The 16,941-nt window shown below is 42.9% G+C and overlaps 1 protein-coding gene across 4 annotated transcripts in view; it reads right to left on the reverse strand.

Moving 5' to 3' along the window:
• The window catches only part of MICU3 (mitochondrial calcium uptake family member 3), a 146,073-nt gene that overhangs the window by 83,363 nt on the left and 45,769 nt on the right, over positions 1 to 16,941 (reverse strand). For 3 of the 4 annotated variants that reach the window (XM_074951342.1, XM_074951345.1, XM_074951343.1), the window contains exon 3: positions 10,379 to 10,410. The exons of the other annotated variant lie outside the window; for it this stretch is intronic. In XM_074951342.1, the coding sequence (XP_074807443.1) occupies positions 10,379 to 10,410 (32 nt within the window). The remainder of the gene's footprint in view (positions 1 to 10,378; positions 10,411 to 16,941) is intronic. 4 annotated transcript variants of the gene reach the window in all.

A 16,941-nucleotide genomic window follows, 5' to 3' on the forward strand; every position in this document is an offset into this window, starting at 1 on the left:
CAGCAACGCAGATACAGGTAAGTAACCGTTTTCATGTTCTCTCCACAGGTACCAATTCGGAGAGTGGACCAGATGATACGTCTGAGGGAAGGGAGCAGAAGGAGACTCGGCCAGTTGGAAGGCATGAGATGCACCGTCCTAGGGTTGGGGGTTCCACGACCACCACTCCCAAGAGAAGGAGGTGGGTGGTGGGGGTCGGGGACTCTCTCCTCAAGGGGACTGAGTCATCTATCTGCCACCCCGACTGGAAAAACCGAGAAGTCTGCTGCTTGCCAGGAGCTAAGATTCACAATGTGACGGAGAGACTACCGAGACTCGTCAAGCCCTTGGATCTCTACCCCTTCCTGCTTCTCCACGTGGGCACCAATGATACTGCCAAGAATGACCTTGAGCGGATCTCTGCAGACTACGTGGCTCTGGGAAGAAGGATAAAGGAGTTTGAGGCGCAAGTGGTGTTCTCGTCCATCCTCTCCGTGGAAGGAAAAGACCGGGGTAGAGACCGTTGAATCGTGGAAGTCAACGAATGGCTACGCAGGTGGTGTCGGAGAGAAGGCTTTGGATTCTTTGACCATTGGATGGTGTTCCAAGAAGGAGCAGTGCTAGGCAGAGATGGGCTCCACCTAACGAAGCAAGGGAAGAGCATCTTCGCGAGCAGGCTGGTTAACCTAGTGAGGAGGGCTTTAAACTGGGTTCACTGGGGGAAGGAGACCAAAGCCCTGAGGGAAGTGGGACACCGGGAGGAAGCAGGAGCGTGTGAGAGGGGAGGACTCCTGCCTCATACTGAGAAAGAGGGGCAATCAGCGGGTTATCTCAAGTGCCTATACACAAATGCACAAAGCATGGGAAACAAGCAGGGAGAACTGGAAGTCCTGGCACAGTCAAGGAATTATGATGTGATTGGAATAACAGAGACTTGGTGGGATAACTCCCATGACTGGAGTACTGTCATGGACAGATATAAGCTGTTCAGGAAGGACAGGCAGGGCAGAAAAGGTGGGGGAGTTGCACTGTATGTAAGAGAGCAGTATGACTGCTCAGAGCTCCGGTATGAAACTGCAGAAAAACCTGAGAGTCTCTGGATTAAGTTTAGAAGTGTGAGCACCAAGGGTGATGTCATGGTGGGAGTCTGCTATAGACTACCAGACCAGGGGGATGAGGTGGACGAGGCTTTCTTCCGGCAACTCGCAGAAGCTACTAGATCGCACGCCCTGGTTCTCATGGGAGACTTCAATCACCCTGATATCTGCTGGGAGAGCAATACAGCGGTGCACAGACAATCCAGGAAGTTTTTGGAAAATGTAGGGGACAATTTCCTGGTGCAAGTGCTGGAGGAACCAACTAGGGGCAGACCTCTTCTTGATCTGCTGCTCACAAACCAGGAAGAATTAGTAACGGAAGCAAAAGTGGATGGACACCTGGGAGGTAGTGACCATGAGAGGTTGAGGTCAGGATCCTGACACAAGGAGGAAAGGAAAGCAGCAGAATACGGACCCTGGACTTCAGAAAAGCAGACTTTGACTCCCTCAGGGAACTGATGGGCAAGATCCCCTGGGAGAATAACATGAGGGGGAAAGGAATCCAGGAGAGCTGGCTGTATTTTAAAGAATCCTTATTGACGTTACAGGGGCAAACCATCCCGATGTGTAGAAAGAATAGTAAATATGGCAGGCGGCCAGCTTGGCTTAACAGTGAGATCCTTGCTGATCTTAAACACAAAGAAGCTTACAAGAAGTGGAAGATCGGACAAATGACCAGGGATGAGTATAAAAATATTGCTTGGGCATGCAGGAGTGAAATCAGGAAGGCCAAATCACACCTAAAGTTGCAGCTAGCAAGAGATGTTAAGAGTAACAAGAAGGGTTTCTTCAGGTATGTTGGCAACAAGAACTTCTGTTGGTGAAAGCAACTATCTTTCTTTGGGCCAATAAAAGATATCAGCCACCCTGTCTCTCTGAGATGTATACAGTTAGTTACAATTGTCAATAGATATTTTTGAGGGATGTGATACATAGTGGGATGGAAAAATGATGTAGAGTTAAAGGCCAGGAGGGACCACAGGATCATCTTGTCTCTCATCCTGTATATCACAGGCCACCAACACACTGAACACAACACCCAAAAGTAGACCAAAGTATTACAGACCAGGAGACTAAACGATTATGTGCCACAGGCAGAGAATAGCAGGGACCGAAGTGCACCAATGCCTAAGACTCCCTGCAATCGTAGGGAAATAATTAAGTGTGATATACTCAGCAAGTGACTCTCACCTCAGACTACAGAGCATGGTGAAAAAACCCCTAGGCCACTGCCAACTTGACCAGTCAGCTAAGCACCTGAGAGAGAAAATGCCGAGTGCCAACTCAAAGCACCACCCCACCTCATCCACTGTTTCATCTCCAGCTGTGGCCATCTTCATGCTTCAGAGGAAACAAGCAAAAAAATTATATTGGGGGAGATCCCTTCCTGATCCCTGCAGGAGAATGGCAGAAGCCCTGAAGCATGAGATTTTAGGAACATAAGAAAAACCAGAAGGTACCTCCCAGGATGCCAAACCCAGATCCCACAATCACAGGCAACCTCATCACACAATCTGACTCATATATTTATCCAGCTCTCTCAAAACTAATTGTTTACTCCCACAACTCCTATGGGGAGGCTGTTCCAGGATCTCACTCATCTCATTTTGGGGGGAGGATAGCTTACTGGTTTGAGCATTGGCCTGCTAAACCCAGGTTTGTGAGTTCAATCCTTGAGGGGGCCATTTAGGGATCTGGGGCAAAAATTGGGGATTGGTCCTGCTTTGAGCAGGGGATTGGACTAGACAACCTCCTGAGGGCCCTTCCAACCTGGATATTCTATGGCTAGAAACCTTCTAATTTCCAGCCTGAAGTTGTTCAGAGATAGTTTATACCCATTTGTTCTTGTGCCAACATTGTCCTTTAGCTTAAATAGCTTTTCTCCCTCCCTGGTGTCTATTCTCCTTATGCATTTATATAGAAAGCAATCATAATCTCCCTTAGTCTTTGTTTTGCTCAGCTAAACCATCCAAGCAATTTTAGTCTTCGCTTCTAAAATAAGCTCTTCATTCCCATCATCACCCTAGTAGCCCTTCTTTGTACCTGTTCCAATCTGAATTACCCATTCTCAGAAATGGGTGACTAGAATTACACGCAGTATTCCAAATGGGGTCTTGCCCTATCTCTACAGCAGATGCCTCGCCTGATACACTTGCCCTTTTCCATCATGTTGCTGACTTTCATTCATCCTGAGATTGACTAATACACCAAGGTTTTTCTCCTCCTTTGCCACATCTGACAGAGGCACCCCCCAGCATACAGCAGAAATTCTTGTTGTTATTCTCTCAGGATACGTTTACAATGCAATACAACATCCATGGCTGGCCCACGTCAGCTGACTTGGACTCTCAGGGCTCAGGCTGCAGTTTATACTGAAATTTTATAGCACATCTGTGATTGGGCTGGAGCCCGGGCTTTGGGATTCCATAAGTGCTTCACCTTATTTCTAGCTCTCCAATTCTCAAGATAGTACAATTCTTCCTGCATAATATTCCAATCCTCCTGTGTATTAATGATGCCTCCCAACTTTGTATCATCAGCGAACTTTTTGTGCAATAGTCATTAATAAAAACACTAAATAAAAATCAGTCCCAAGACCGGTCCTTGAAGAACTCCACTAGCAACCTCCCTCCAAACTGACTGTTCACCTTTCAGAACAAAACACTGCCTTCTCCCCTTTAGATAGTTCCTTCCCCAATTTATAATTCTTGTACTAATGCCCATCTTTTCTAGCTATTACTTTCCCATGTGGTACCATGTTAAATGCTTTAATGAAGTCTGTATATTAGATTTACTGTATTTCCCTTATCTTAAAAAAAGTGTTTTTTCTCAAAGAAGGAAATTGTTAGTGTGGCACCTTTTGGTAAACCCATGTTGCATTACACTTTTTCCATTTGCCTTCATGAATTTAATTATTTTTTCCTTCACAATTTGTTCTAAAGCCCGGACTACGGCTGAGGTCAGACTAACAGGTCTGTTATAATCCAGATCCCTTCTTCCCCCACCCCCCCGTCCCCACCTTTTTTTTTTTAAATATAGGCATGATGTTAGCTATTCTTCAGTCAAAAGGTGCTACTCCCCAAAAGACTGAAATTTTAAAATTGTCGCTACCGGTCTTGCAATTTTATGTGTCAGTTCTTACAGTATTCTAGAACAGAAATTATCCAGTCCCCCATTTTGAGTACATTAAGCTGTAAGTTTTTCTTCCACCTCAGAAGTGGTAATTTCCATTTCTGTAAACTGATTTCCATCAGCCATGCTGTCCTTCATGCCCATATTCCATTTTATCATCCTTACTGAGAACCAAGGCAAAGTATTCATTTAGTTTTTTGGCCATATCTAGATTAGTCTCCTCCCCATCCATACTGTATAGTGGCCCAACCTCATCCTTCCTTATTCTTTGTATATATAATAAATACAAGATTTTTAGTTTTATATAATTTCCTTGGTAAGTGCTAATTCAGCTTGATTTTTAGCAATTTTTATTTTATTCCTACATTTTCTAACTTCCAGCATGTAGATTTCTTTGATCAATCCTTTTTCCCGTTCCCTATAGGCTCTCTGCTTACACTTATAACCACCTCAGAAAGGTTATTCCATCCAATTGGGTCTGGAGCCTTTCCCTACAAGGTTTTTTCCCATTGCTTGGGATGAAAATTGCAAATACAGTAAAAGGTGTGTTATCCGGCACTTTATCAACCAGAAAGCTCTATTAACCGGCATTTCTGATATCTCCCAATACAAATCTTCAATCTAGTAACCGGGACTAGTATACTGACCAGGAGGTTATGCAATTGCACATTCTGCAGTCTACTTTAATGCAAAAAAGGCAGAAGACAAGTAAGCAAGCCAATATCAGGGATTGCTTCAAAAAAGCAACTTCCAGGGTGTGTCATTGGGCTGAATCTAATGACCCTATCTCCTACACCTTCTACATCTACAATAATAAACTGATCTTGATAATGGTGACCCTGAGGCACTGCAAGATCCTGAACTGCCTTCTGAATATCAAAGAAAGATTAAATTATGTTGAGTATAATTTTAGTGTTAAGTGTATTTTTAGTGATCTGGATGTACGCCATGCACTCACAGCCCACAGTGATACATAGTGTTGTAAGATAACCTCCTGTATAGAAAATTTTACCTGTATACACCGAAGTGCTTCAAGAAAGCAACCACTCTACAGTACTACTATTGGATTGGTGAGTACCTGTATACTATTTTATACTTTATTCATTTTATTGTATTCTAATTCTTTGAAAATTGGTAAGTATAACACTTAGTTAACCGGAATTTTTGACTAGTCTATTTCCCCCATGCCGGATAACACAGCTTTTACTGTAGTTTTTGTATACTTAATTCAAAAAAATTCCAAGCACATCCACCTTTAAATCCCTGAGCTCTTCAATACAGTTGACTTCTTTAATTCCCTTAATTTCTCAGTCTGCTCTTTTGAAATAAAAAAAAAATAGTTGACAACCTGGTTTTGGTTATCCTTCTATTTAATTTAAACAATCAATTCATGATCACGGTATCCAAGATTACTTCCTATAGCTACGTCTATGATGGCCTCACTACCTACCAAAAACAAGTTTTTAAAATTGCATCATCACCTGTTGCTGGTTCGGTGACTACTTGATGAAGAAAACTCATCATGACCAGGAGTAACTGGACCCTACCAGTATTAGTAGCATTTATTCTTCAATCTATAGCCAGAAAATTTAAGTCTCCAATTATGATACAATTCCTGATAGTATTTCTCTAACAACATTAGAGAGATCTCTATCCATATCCAAGTCCAACCCTGGAAATCTATAGCAACTGCCCAGCACTGTCCTAATAGAATCTCTTTTTGCAATCCTTCCCCAAAGTGATTTTGACCCAAACATATTCAGTTTTGTCCATACTATTTCTTTACAGTTTATCGCATCCTTAAACTACCCCACCAGCTTTACCTTTATGTATATCACTCCTAAACAGAAAACTAAAATACTCTTTAGTTTTGAATGCTATTTCACCAGGTTTCCATCATGCCTTATGTCCGATTTGACCTCCTACACTATTTGTTCCAATTCCTCCATTTTATTGCCCAGACTCCTTGTACTCATGCACAAGCATCTCAGTTGTTTCCCTCAGAACTCTCTGTTTTCTAGCCAAACTAGAAATAGTCCTTTCACTAACTGTATCACCCACCTGACTACTACTCCAGTTAATATTTGTACTTTCTTTCTCTTTGCTGTTCATACTCTTACCTTCTGGTGTTCCCTTACCTCTTACTTCTTCATTTAGCTGATTTTCCTCCTCCTGTGTATTGAAGTCAGGCATGGAGATTACACCAATCTCTCACAGCCTCCTCCCCACATTTTCTAGTTTCAAGTCCTTCTTAACAACTGTGCCAGCCTTGGACCCCCACTAGAGTGTTTGGGTTATTAACCTTTTGGGATCATCAGGCAAGAATAGTCTTCCTCTGTGAATGTCTTGCAATGGTTGATTAACCCGAACTTTCCTCATAGCACTAATTCTTGAGCCACTTGTTGATCTGAATTATTTTGCTACACCTTCACTCTCCTTCTGTAGGGTCCAGAAGTATCCCACTGAAAGTCATCTGAGCTTCCACTTCGTTGAGCATCTTACCAAGGCTAACAACAAGGCTGATTCCCATTCCAGTGGGAATCTAACAGTATCATTCATCCCAATATGCAGCACACTCAATGGATTTTTTTCCCCACTCACATTAGGATCCTTTCCAATCTCACATTCACATCTCAGATCCTTGCTCCTGGCAGATAAAACACTCTTCTGTTCTCTGGTTATGATCTGGTGACAGGCCTGTTGATTCTTCTTAGCATGGAGTGGAGTCCCCATTGACAGTCTCTTTCTGGTGTTATAAATCTGTCTTATGTTCTCTCTCTCTGTCACCGGTACATCATCCTCATTTTATCTTGGGTTCCACTCCATGACTATCTCCATCGTCTCTTCCATCCCTTATGCATACACTTGCTTCCCTTCTCTTCTTCCGCACCGCCGCAACTTCTGTCTGTTTCTCTTCCTCATTTTCCAGTGCAGCAAACTTTGTTGTTCAACTCTATATTTCACCTTCACTAGCCAGTCTCTTCTTCTGCATTGTCCTTGTGGTCAAGCTCTTCCATGGATCACCCTCCTCTTCTGGCAGTTCACCCTCAAGGTCCGCTTTTTTTCAGCAGTTGTCCAAAAATCTTGAGTTGTCTGTACCCACCTTGTCTCCATTATAACTTCAAATCCCTGTCTGAATTCCATCATCATCTAATCTCGAATACTTGGATCTTTTCTGCCATGAATCCTAACTGGCGACATTTCATGCATAAGTAGCTTCCATCAGATACATAATCCTAGAGTGGGTATGTCCCACAATTTCCTCATCCAACCATCTTCCTGTCCTCTCCCCTTCAGATCACTTCTAATGTTGCATCAGTAGCCATCATCTCTTTCTAGCCCCTACTCCTAGGGGGGAAAAAAATGACAAACCTCCCACCTACAAGCTCCCACAAACTCGGCTGCTAGCTGCTCCAATGTCAACCAATGGCTTGCTTTTAAACTAGCCAAAATAGGGCCAGGTCTCGACTCAAAAAGTTAAGTCAACCCAACTACGTTGCTCAGGAGTATAGACAGCATTAGGTTGACAGAAGAATTCTACCAGCGACCTGGCTATTGCCTTTTGGAGAGGTGGATTAGCTACGCTATGGGAGAACCCCTCCCATCACTATTGGAAGTGTCTACACTGAAGTACTAGACTGGCAAAGCAGTAGTGCTGCAGCTGTGATGCTGTAGCATTTCAAGTGCAGACAAGTCCTAGGTCAGGACTGCCCCCTTGTTAAAGGCTACCAGCAAGCAATGGATCAAGTCACACACTTGGAACAGCTCACTCAAAAATCAAAACTGTGCGTCCAGAACACAATCACCACTCTCCTCTCAGGGAAAACTCCCACAGAAACTCCAGTTAGCTGCTAGTTGTTCACTACCAATGTAAGGCACACTGTTGTAACACTACAGTGGTGAGTAAATGCTAATGGTTGCTACGATTGAGTAAAGCATGATCAACAGTTTTTATATTCTAAAAATAAAAACTGTTTTCATATTCCTTGAAATTGGAAATGTAAATGGATGAATGTACTGAAATATACAGTGCATAAATACAGACAGACAATTTGTCATTGTGGTTTCTGCAAATATGGTTGTATTTTTGCTTAAATGTTCTGCGACTCCTGCAGTACTTTCAATGAAACAATTTTCTTAAACTAACAGAGATCATGGAGTACTTTATTCTTTCAACAATAGACATTAAGAGGAATGGAGGGAGACAGCAGCTGAAGGCAATATTTGCTGCTGAAGAAAGTCTTGGGAGACTCATGGGGATGGAGGTAGGGACAAGCTCCTTCAACCAGTCTGAGAAGCAAGGAATAAGTATCTTTTGCTCCCTCAAAGACATCAACCTGTTGGAGGAGATGAGGCACAAGTATCCATTACACTTAAAGAACAGTGTATTTAGCCTCCATAGACTTCCATCCAGCCATGGGGCAGTGAACCAGCAGGAGTAGATTACAATGGAACCAGTTTTGCAGTCAGATTAAGGGTCTCCTTAGGATATTCCTCCTCATGGTTTTGTGACAGTCATTAAGAGGGTGTAGAAGGAAAAGAGTCACTTTTTCCCCAAAATCTCTAGCCTGGCTAGGTGAAGTCAGAACACAGGTGCTTGTTCCCCTGACCCACATGGATCTCTTTTTAGCTGCTTCAGCAGCAAATACTGCATCCTGGGAGGAGGTAACAAAATGCCAGAGTTCAGCCCTGCTTAAAAGCATGTAAACGTCCAACTACAAATTGGTCACCGATCTGAACAAATGCACTTGGGCCATATTATACTGTTTCTATTCTTGATTAATCTTCTCACAGTTGAGACCCTCTTGAAGACTGAATAAAATCAAATCACCGTACTCAATTACCCAATTAGTTTTGAATTCTGAGTAAGATGCTCTAAAATGAAATGACTAATGAGAACTAGAAAAGGCTAGTTATGTCAAATGATTAGACAATTCAATGTGGCATGTCTAAAAGTTATCTGAACCACTGAAAGCCTGATTTTTGTAATTACAAAGTTAAAAACAAATGGCAGTGGGGGAAGAGACTAAGCATGCCAGCCTCTTATCCCCACCTTGCCCCGTATCTCCTGCACATCTAGAAAGCAGTGGAAGGGGTATCCTCCCCTCTCATCAATACAGAGCAGGTAGCCCCAAGACTCCTCCCATAGGCAGATTTAGCCCTTAGGAGAAGTAGACATGGACAAACTCAGCAACCTGGTGATGTCGTAAGAGTTCTGTAGGCAGGTGACCCTATTGTAATACATAGTACTTCTAAACCTCATTTCCTTTAGGTGATTACGGGATCTTGGACAATTAGTCTCACTCACTCCTTCCTCCCAGTACATGGTATATGGATTAACATGGAGTCTTATATAGAACGGAACAGGCATATGGTTTTTTTTTTATGCAGCTTAATCCAGCCTTCCAGAATTCTATTCATCTACATATTTCAGTAAGTAACTTTTTTTTAAATTGAACAAAGTTGTTTTTTCTATCATCACCACCACCACCACAAAAAGGTGGTAATCGGATTTTGTGCCCAAACTAGTACATTTTCAAGACAATTTTGCAAGTCTGCCTTAATCATGTTTCCATCATAGCTCCTTTTTAAATTATTGTTCACTCATTGCCTTATATTCAGCTAGAGACCAGTGAACAGCATCCATATCAGCTTTGGGCTTGTCTACACTTAAAAAGCAGCAGCTGTGCCACTGTAACGCTTTGGTGTAGACATTATCTAAGATGATCGGAAGGGTTCTCCCATCAGTATAGATAATCCACCTTCTGTTGACCCAGCACTGTCCAATGGCGATTTAGGTCATTTTAACTATGCTGCTAAGGGGTGTGGATTTTTAACACCTCAAGTGATACAAGTAGGCCAACCTAATTTTCTAGTGTAGACTAGGCTTTGGAGGAATAATTAATCATTAGAGCTAGCAATCCTTTTACTAGAGACCAAGTGACTATTGTGACATTCCAAGAAGCAGAAGAGGAAGTGTCTCTGTTGTTGGGTGTGTTTTTTGTTTTTTTGGGGGGGAAATCTGGGATTTATTAAAAAAAAAAACTCACCCATAAAAACAAAATGGTCTAATCCTTTCTCCTTGTGGATGCAAGTTTATAGCATATATTTACTTAACTCATATGTGGAGAAATCTAAGGTTGCAAGATACAGAAGGAACTATTGCTCACCTGTTTTGAAAGGGACCTCCACTTTTTAGCACCTGAAATGAGGGAGAAAAATTAATGTAATGGAATCAGTTAATAATTTAGCCCGTATGATTTGCATCAAAGAGAACATATCTCTACTATAGTTAACTTAGGGACATATTCCTGTCTTCAAGCAAATTGCATTTGGTTTCAAAGCATTTAGTATATGCTGTTAATGACATTTTTCACAATCATACAAAACATACTTTAAAAAAAACCTATGTAAAGATATATTTCCTTACTAACTGCCGCTTCAGTGAAAAATGATATCTACATGGTCTCTACCACCACAATATTCAATTAAAAATTCTAAAGAGGGAATGGAGGATGATCCAGGTATACCTGTAGAGTCCGTACATTCAGATAATTTGTATTAGTAGTACTATTACAACTGAGATTGCAGTTCTTTTGTGCTAGGCACTGTACAAACACATAGTAAGAGACAGTCCCTCCCCCCAAAGAACTTAAGTCTTAATGGACACCACAGACAAAAGGTGGAGTGAAAACTGAGGCACAGAGAGATAAAGTGAGTTGCCCAAGATTACACAACAGTTCAGTGGCAGAGTCAGAAACAGGGCCTAACTCTCCAGATTCCCAGTCTGGTGCCCTGTCCCTGATAAATCATGCTATACCTCTGAGCACTGGTCACTAGTAGCCTTCCTTTCTCCTTCAAGACATTTTTTCCTGCAGATTCCCACAATAGGGGACTTGCAACTGATGATAATCCTCAAGAGGATGGTTAAATAGACTAAAGCACTGTTCTCCCAGAACAAGCTTCCAGAGGGAACTCTATCAAGACAATGTCTGTGAAAGCATGAACTGAACTGAACTCCAGGTAGCAGCCTTACAATTCACAGGTTCAGAAACTTCATACCTCCTATGCTTTCAAAATTATCCAGATGCTGCTGATTAATTTCATACAACATTATAGTGGGGCACCAGCTCTGCTACATTTAAGGTTGAGAAGACTTTTCTTTTTAAAGGCTGATTCTTTTAAATGCTCTAAAATCCGCATGTTTACTCCAACACATGGCTGGTGAGATGAAGACAGCTGGGAGACTAAGGGCAGGTCTACACTTAAAATGCTGCATTGGCGCAGTTGCACCGCTGTAGTGCTTTAATGAAGATGCCCTTAGCCAACAGGAGAGAGCTTCTCCCATTGTCTTAGCTACTGCCTCTCGCAGAGGTGGATTAACTATGTCATAGAATCAGAGGGTTGGAACAGACTGCAAGGGTCATCTAGTCTAACCCCCTGTCAAGATTCAGGATCTCGTGTCTAAACCATCCAAGACAGATGGCTATCCAGCCTTCTTTTGAAAACCACTAGTGAAGGAGCTTCCACAAGCTCCCTAGGCAGTCTGTTCCACAGTCCAACTGTTTTTACAGTTAGGAAGTTTTTTTCCTGAGATTTTATGAAATCTGCTGTGCTGCAGTTTGAACCCATTGCCTCTTGTTCTGCCCTCTGTGGCAAGAGAGAACAACTTTTCTCCATCTTTTTAATGGAAAAAAGTATTTGAAGACCATTATCATGGACCCCCTCAATCTCTTCTTTTCCAAACTAAACATACCCCATTCCTTCAGCCTTTGCTCATATGGCTTGCATTCCATCCCTTTCATCATCTTTGTTGCTCGCTTCTGGATTCTTTACAGTTTCTCCACATCCTTTCTATTCACTGGTGACCAGAACTGGACACAGTACTTCAGCTGAGTCCTAACCAGTGCCAAATAGAATGGTATTATCACTTCCCATGTCTTGAATGCTATGCCTCTGTTAATGCAACCTAAAATTGCATTTGCTTTTTTTTTCGCAATAGCATCAGATTGCTGACTCATGCTGAGGCTGTGATCCACCACAGCTCTCAGATCCTTTTCAGCAGTGCTGCTACCAAGCCAGTTATCCTCCATTCTGTATTTGTGCATTTGGTTTTTCCTCAAGTGTAGCACTTTTGTCTTTGATAAATTTCACTTGTTGTCTATAGGCCAGTTCTCCAATTTATCAAGATCCCTTTGAATTTTAGCTCTATTCTCCAAAGTGTTTGCAACCCCACCCCCAGCTTTGTCCCCTGCAAACCTTATCAGTACGCTCTCTATTCCGACATCCAGATCATGAATAAAGATGTTAAACAACACTGGACCCAGAACAGATCCCCGTGGAACCCCACTTGAGGTCTCCTTCCAATCTGACATCATTCCATTCAGAGTTACTCTTTGTTTGCAGTTGTTTAACCAATTATGTATTGACTTAATGGTAATTCTGCCAAGTCCGTTTTTCTCTAGCTTATTTATCAGTGTGTCGTGTGGGACTGTTTCAAAAGCCTTGCTGAAGTCCAGGTATATTATGTCCACTACATTCCCCTTATTCACCAAACCAGTTACCCTGTCAAAGAAAGGAATTCAAGCTGGTTTGGCATGATTTGTTCTTGGCAAATCCAAGCTGATTGCCAGTGATTACCCCTTCATCCTCCAGGTATTCACAAATTTGAGAAGCTCTCCTGCCAACATAGCACTGTCTACACCAGTGCTTAAGTCAGTAAAACTGAGTCACTCAGAGGTGTAGATTATTCACACCTCAGGGCAACATAGTTATACCAAAGTAATTCTGTAGTGTAGGCTAGGGCTAAGGGTATTGTCTACGCTGCAATTAAAAATCTGTGGCTGGTTGAGGTGGGAGGGTCCCAGAACCAAGGCAGCTAGGAAACTAAAGGAATTAGCCTACAGAGGAAGTCAGGGAGGTGTGTTGCTGGGTTTTTTTTTTCCTTTCCTTAACTTGAAGTACTCTTCACGGAAGAACACATCATGGGAAGAAAATGACATATTGCCAACACCACTGCTAGCTCTTCCTCTGCCTACATGGAGAAACTAAATTAATTCTTTGCTTCAGTCTTCACAGCTGAGGATGTTTGGGAGATTCCAAAACCTGAGCTGTCCTTTGTAGGTGACAAATCTGAGGAATTGTCACAGATTGAAGTGTCGTTAGAGGAGGTTTTGGAATTAATTGAGAAACTTAACAGTAACCAGTCACTGGGACCAGACGGCATTCACCCAAGAGTTCTGAAAGAACTCAAATGTGAAATTGTGGAACTATTAACTATGGTTTGTCATCTGTCCTTTAAATCAGCTTCTGTACCCAATGACTGGAAGACAGCTAATGTAACGCCAATATTTAAAAAGGGCTCTAGAGGTGATCCTGGCAATTACAGACCGGTAAGTCTAATGTCAGTACTGGGCAAATTAGTTGAAACAATAGTAAAGAATAAAATTGTCAGATACATAGAAGAACGTAAATTGTTGGGCAAAAGTCAACATGGTTTCTGAAAAGGGAAATCATGTCTTACTAATCTATCAGAGTTCTTTGAAGGGGTCAACAAACATGTGGACAAGGGGATCCAGTGGACATAGTGTATTTAGATTTCCAGAAAGCCTTTGACAAGGTCCCTCACCAAAGGATCTTATGTAAATTAAGTTGTCATGGGATAAGAGGGAAGATCCTTTCATGGATTGAGAACTGGTTAAAAGACAGGGAACGAAGGGTAGGAATAAAATGGTAAACTCTCAGAAGGGAGAGCAGTAATTAGTGGTGTTCCTGAAGGGTCAGTCCTAGGACCAATCCTATTCAACTTATTCATAAATAATCTGGAGAAAGGGGTAAACAGTGAGGTGGCAAAGTTTGCAGATGATACTAAACTGCTCAAGATAGTTAAGACCAAAGCAGACTGTGAAGAACTTCAAAAAGATCGCACAAAACTAAGCGATTGGGCAACAAAATGGCAAATGTAATTTAATGTGGATAAATGTAAAGTAATGCACATTGGAAAAAAATAACCCCGACTATACATACAATATGATGGGGTCTAATTTAGCTACAACTAATCAGGAAAGAGATCTTGGAGTCATCGTGGATAGTTCTCTGAAGACAGCTGCGCAGTGGCAGTCAAAAAAGCGAACAGGATGTTAGGAATCATTTAAAAAGGGACAGAGAATAAGACAGAGAATATTTTATTGCCCTTATATAAATCCATGGTACACCCACATCTTGAATACTGCATACGGATTCATAGATTAATAGATATTAAGGTCAGAAGGGACCATTATGATCATCTAGTCTGACCTCCTGCACAATGCAGGCCACAGAATCTCACCCACCGACTCCTGCAATAAACCTCTCACCTATGTCTGAGCTATACTGGCATTAGAAAAGGTTCAGAGAAGGGCAACTAAAATGATTAGGGGTTTGGAATGGGTCCCATATGAGGAGAGATTAAAGAGGCTAGGACTTTTCAGCTTGGAAAAGAGGAGAAGGGGGTGGGGGGGATAGGATAGAGGTATATAAAATCATGAGTGGTATGGAGAAAGTGAATAAGGAAAAGTTATTTACTTGTTCCCATAATATAAGAACTAGCGGCCACCAAATGAAATTAATGGGCAGCAAGTTTAAAACAAATAAAAGGAAGTTCTTCACACAGCGCACAGTCAACCTGTGGAACCCCTTGCCTAAGGAGATTGTGAAGGCTAGGACTATAACAAGGTTTAAAAGAGAACTGGATAAATTCATGGAGGTTAAGGAATAGTATCCCTAGCCTCTGTTTGTCAGAGGGTGGAGATGGATGGCAGGAGAGAGATCACTTGATCATTACCTGTTAGGTTCACTCCCTCTGGGACACCTGGCATTGGCCACTGTTGGCAGACAGGATACTGGACTGGATGGATCTTTGGGCTGACCCATTATGGCCATTCTTATGTACACCTTTGGGGCCTCCCATCAGATAAGCATCCTGACCCTGGAGGCTTCTACCCAGCCCCTGGTCTTGACTTGCTGGGAATGTGTCCTACACATCCCTGCCAACAAAAGTCAGATAGGGAGAATAACCTCATGTGAGAGGTGTCTGTTGGAGGAGGCCCTTGGGAAGCAGGCAGAGGTGAAAGTAATCTGGTACAGTCCGGTACGGAGTACCGGTAAAAAAAGATGCAGTAATGTACCGGCAAATAAGTGGAACATTCAGTACTGGCTCACTTTCACATCTTTGTGGCTGCAGAACAAAAAGTTAAAACTCAAAGCTAATAAAAGCTTGGAAAGGGAAAACTCACTGTCACATTTGTTTGTTGTATCTCTCCCTCTCCTCCTCCAGCAAGGCTGCTGCGGCTAGGCTCCCTGTTCCCCCGACCCTCCCACTCTGCAGGGGCTCCCCTCTAGCTTGTAGCAGGGGAACTGGCTGAGGGAGAAGCCTCCCCAGGTAGCCTGCTGCCTGCATAAGAACAGTTTAAATTCAGCTGTTCACTCCCTGGTCTGAACCGGGAGTAGGGGCTATTTTGGGCTTCCTTGTTAATTTCACTCAGGGTTGTTGCTGGGAGCGGGGTTGTGTGAGACCAAGGCAGGGGCAGAATACAATAGGCATTTGGCCGCCCAGCTTAAATCCAGAGCTAATGAAAGCCAGTGAAAGGAGAAAACTCACTATCGCAGGTTTCTCTCCTCCCTCCTCCTCCAGCCAGGCTGCGGACAGGGCTAAGCTCAGTGCTTCCCTGAACCCCCGCACTCAGCAGGGGCTGCCCTCTAGCTTGAAGCAGGGGGACTGGCTGAGGGAGAAGCCTCCACAGGTAGCCTGCTTGCCTGCATAGGAACAGTTTAAATTTAGCTGTTCACTCCCTGGTTCAGACTGGGATTTGGGGCTAGTTCTGGCATCCTTGTTAATTTCATTCACGGTTGGGGGGAGGGCGCGGGAGGTGGAAGGTGAGACCAAGGCAGGGGCAGAATACAATAGGCATTTTACTGCACAGCTTAAATCCAGAGCTAATAAAAGCCAGTGGAAGGGGAAAACTCACTGTCACATTGGTTTCTCTCCTCCCTCCTCCTCCAGCCAGGCTGCCCGTTCCCCCGACCCCGCCCGCCTCAGCAGGGGCTGCAGCGGCTCCCCTCTAGCTTGGAGCAGGGGGACTGGGTGAGGGAGAAGCCTCCCCAGGAGGCCTGCTGTCTGCATAAGAACAGTTTAAATTTAGCTGTTCACTCCGAGGTCTGAACCATGGAATTAGGGGCTATTTCTGGCTTCCTTGTTAATTTCACTCATGGTTATTGGCGGGGGGGGGGGGCAGGTACCAAAGCCTGGGCAGTTCTTTTCTGCCCCCTGGATGAGGCAATCTTCAATAATATAATACACAAAAAATACAATCAAAATCAGGAACCAATTTCCAAGTTCAAATCTTTCCCAGTCCCTCCCCAGCAGAGGATCGTGGTTGTGATGTCCAAACTGCTTGCAGATCCTCTTTGAAATGTTACTGTTTAAAAAAAAAAAAAACTTGGAGAACATGGTGGGACGATGTGTTCTGATGATCGGGGTTTATTTTGGGGAAAGCAATTTTGGCAAAACAACTAAAGATTCACAGGGAAAGCAAATAGCCCCATAGACAAAACCACAAAGGGACTGGAGGGGAAAACTGGATATTCAGGGAAATTATTGTGCCTCCTTTGAAAGAAATAGTAGTTTTCATTCCACCCGCTTTATATATTGAATTAAATACCTGAAATGTCCTTAGGACATAGGGGTTCAGATCTC

This window comes from Natator depressus, chromosome 4, assembly GCF_965152275.1.
Source record: "Natator depressus isolate rNatDep1 chromosome 4, rNatDep2.hap1, whole genome shotgun sequence".
Taxonomy (NCBI): Eukaryota; Metazoa; Chordata; order Testudines; family Cheloniidae; genus Natator; species Natator depressus.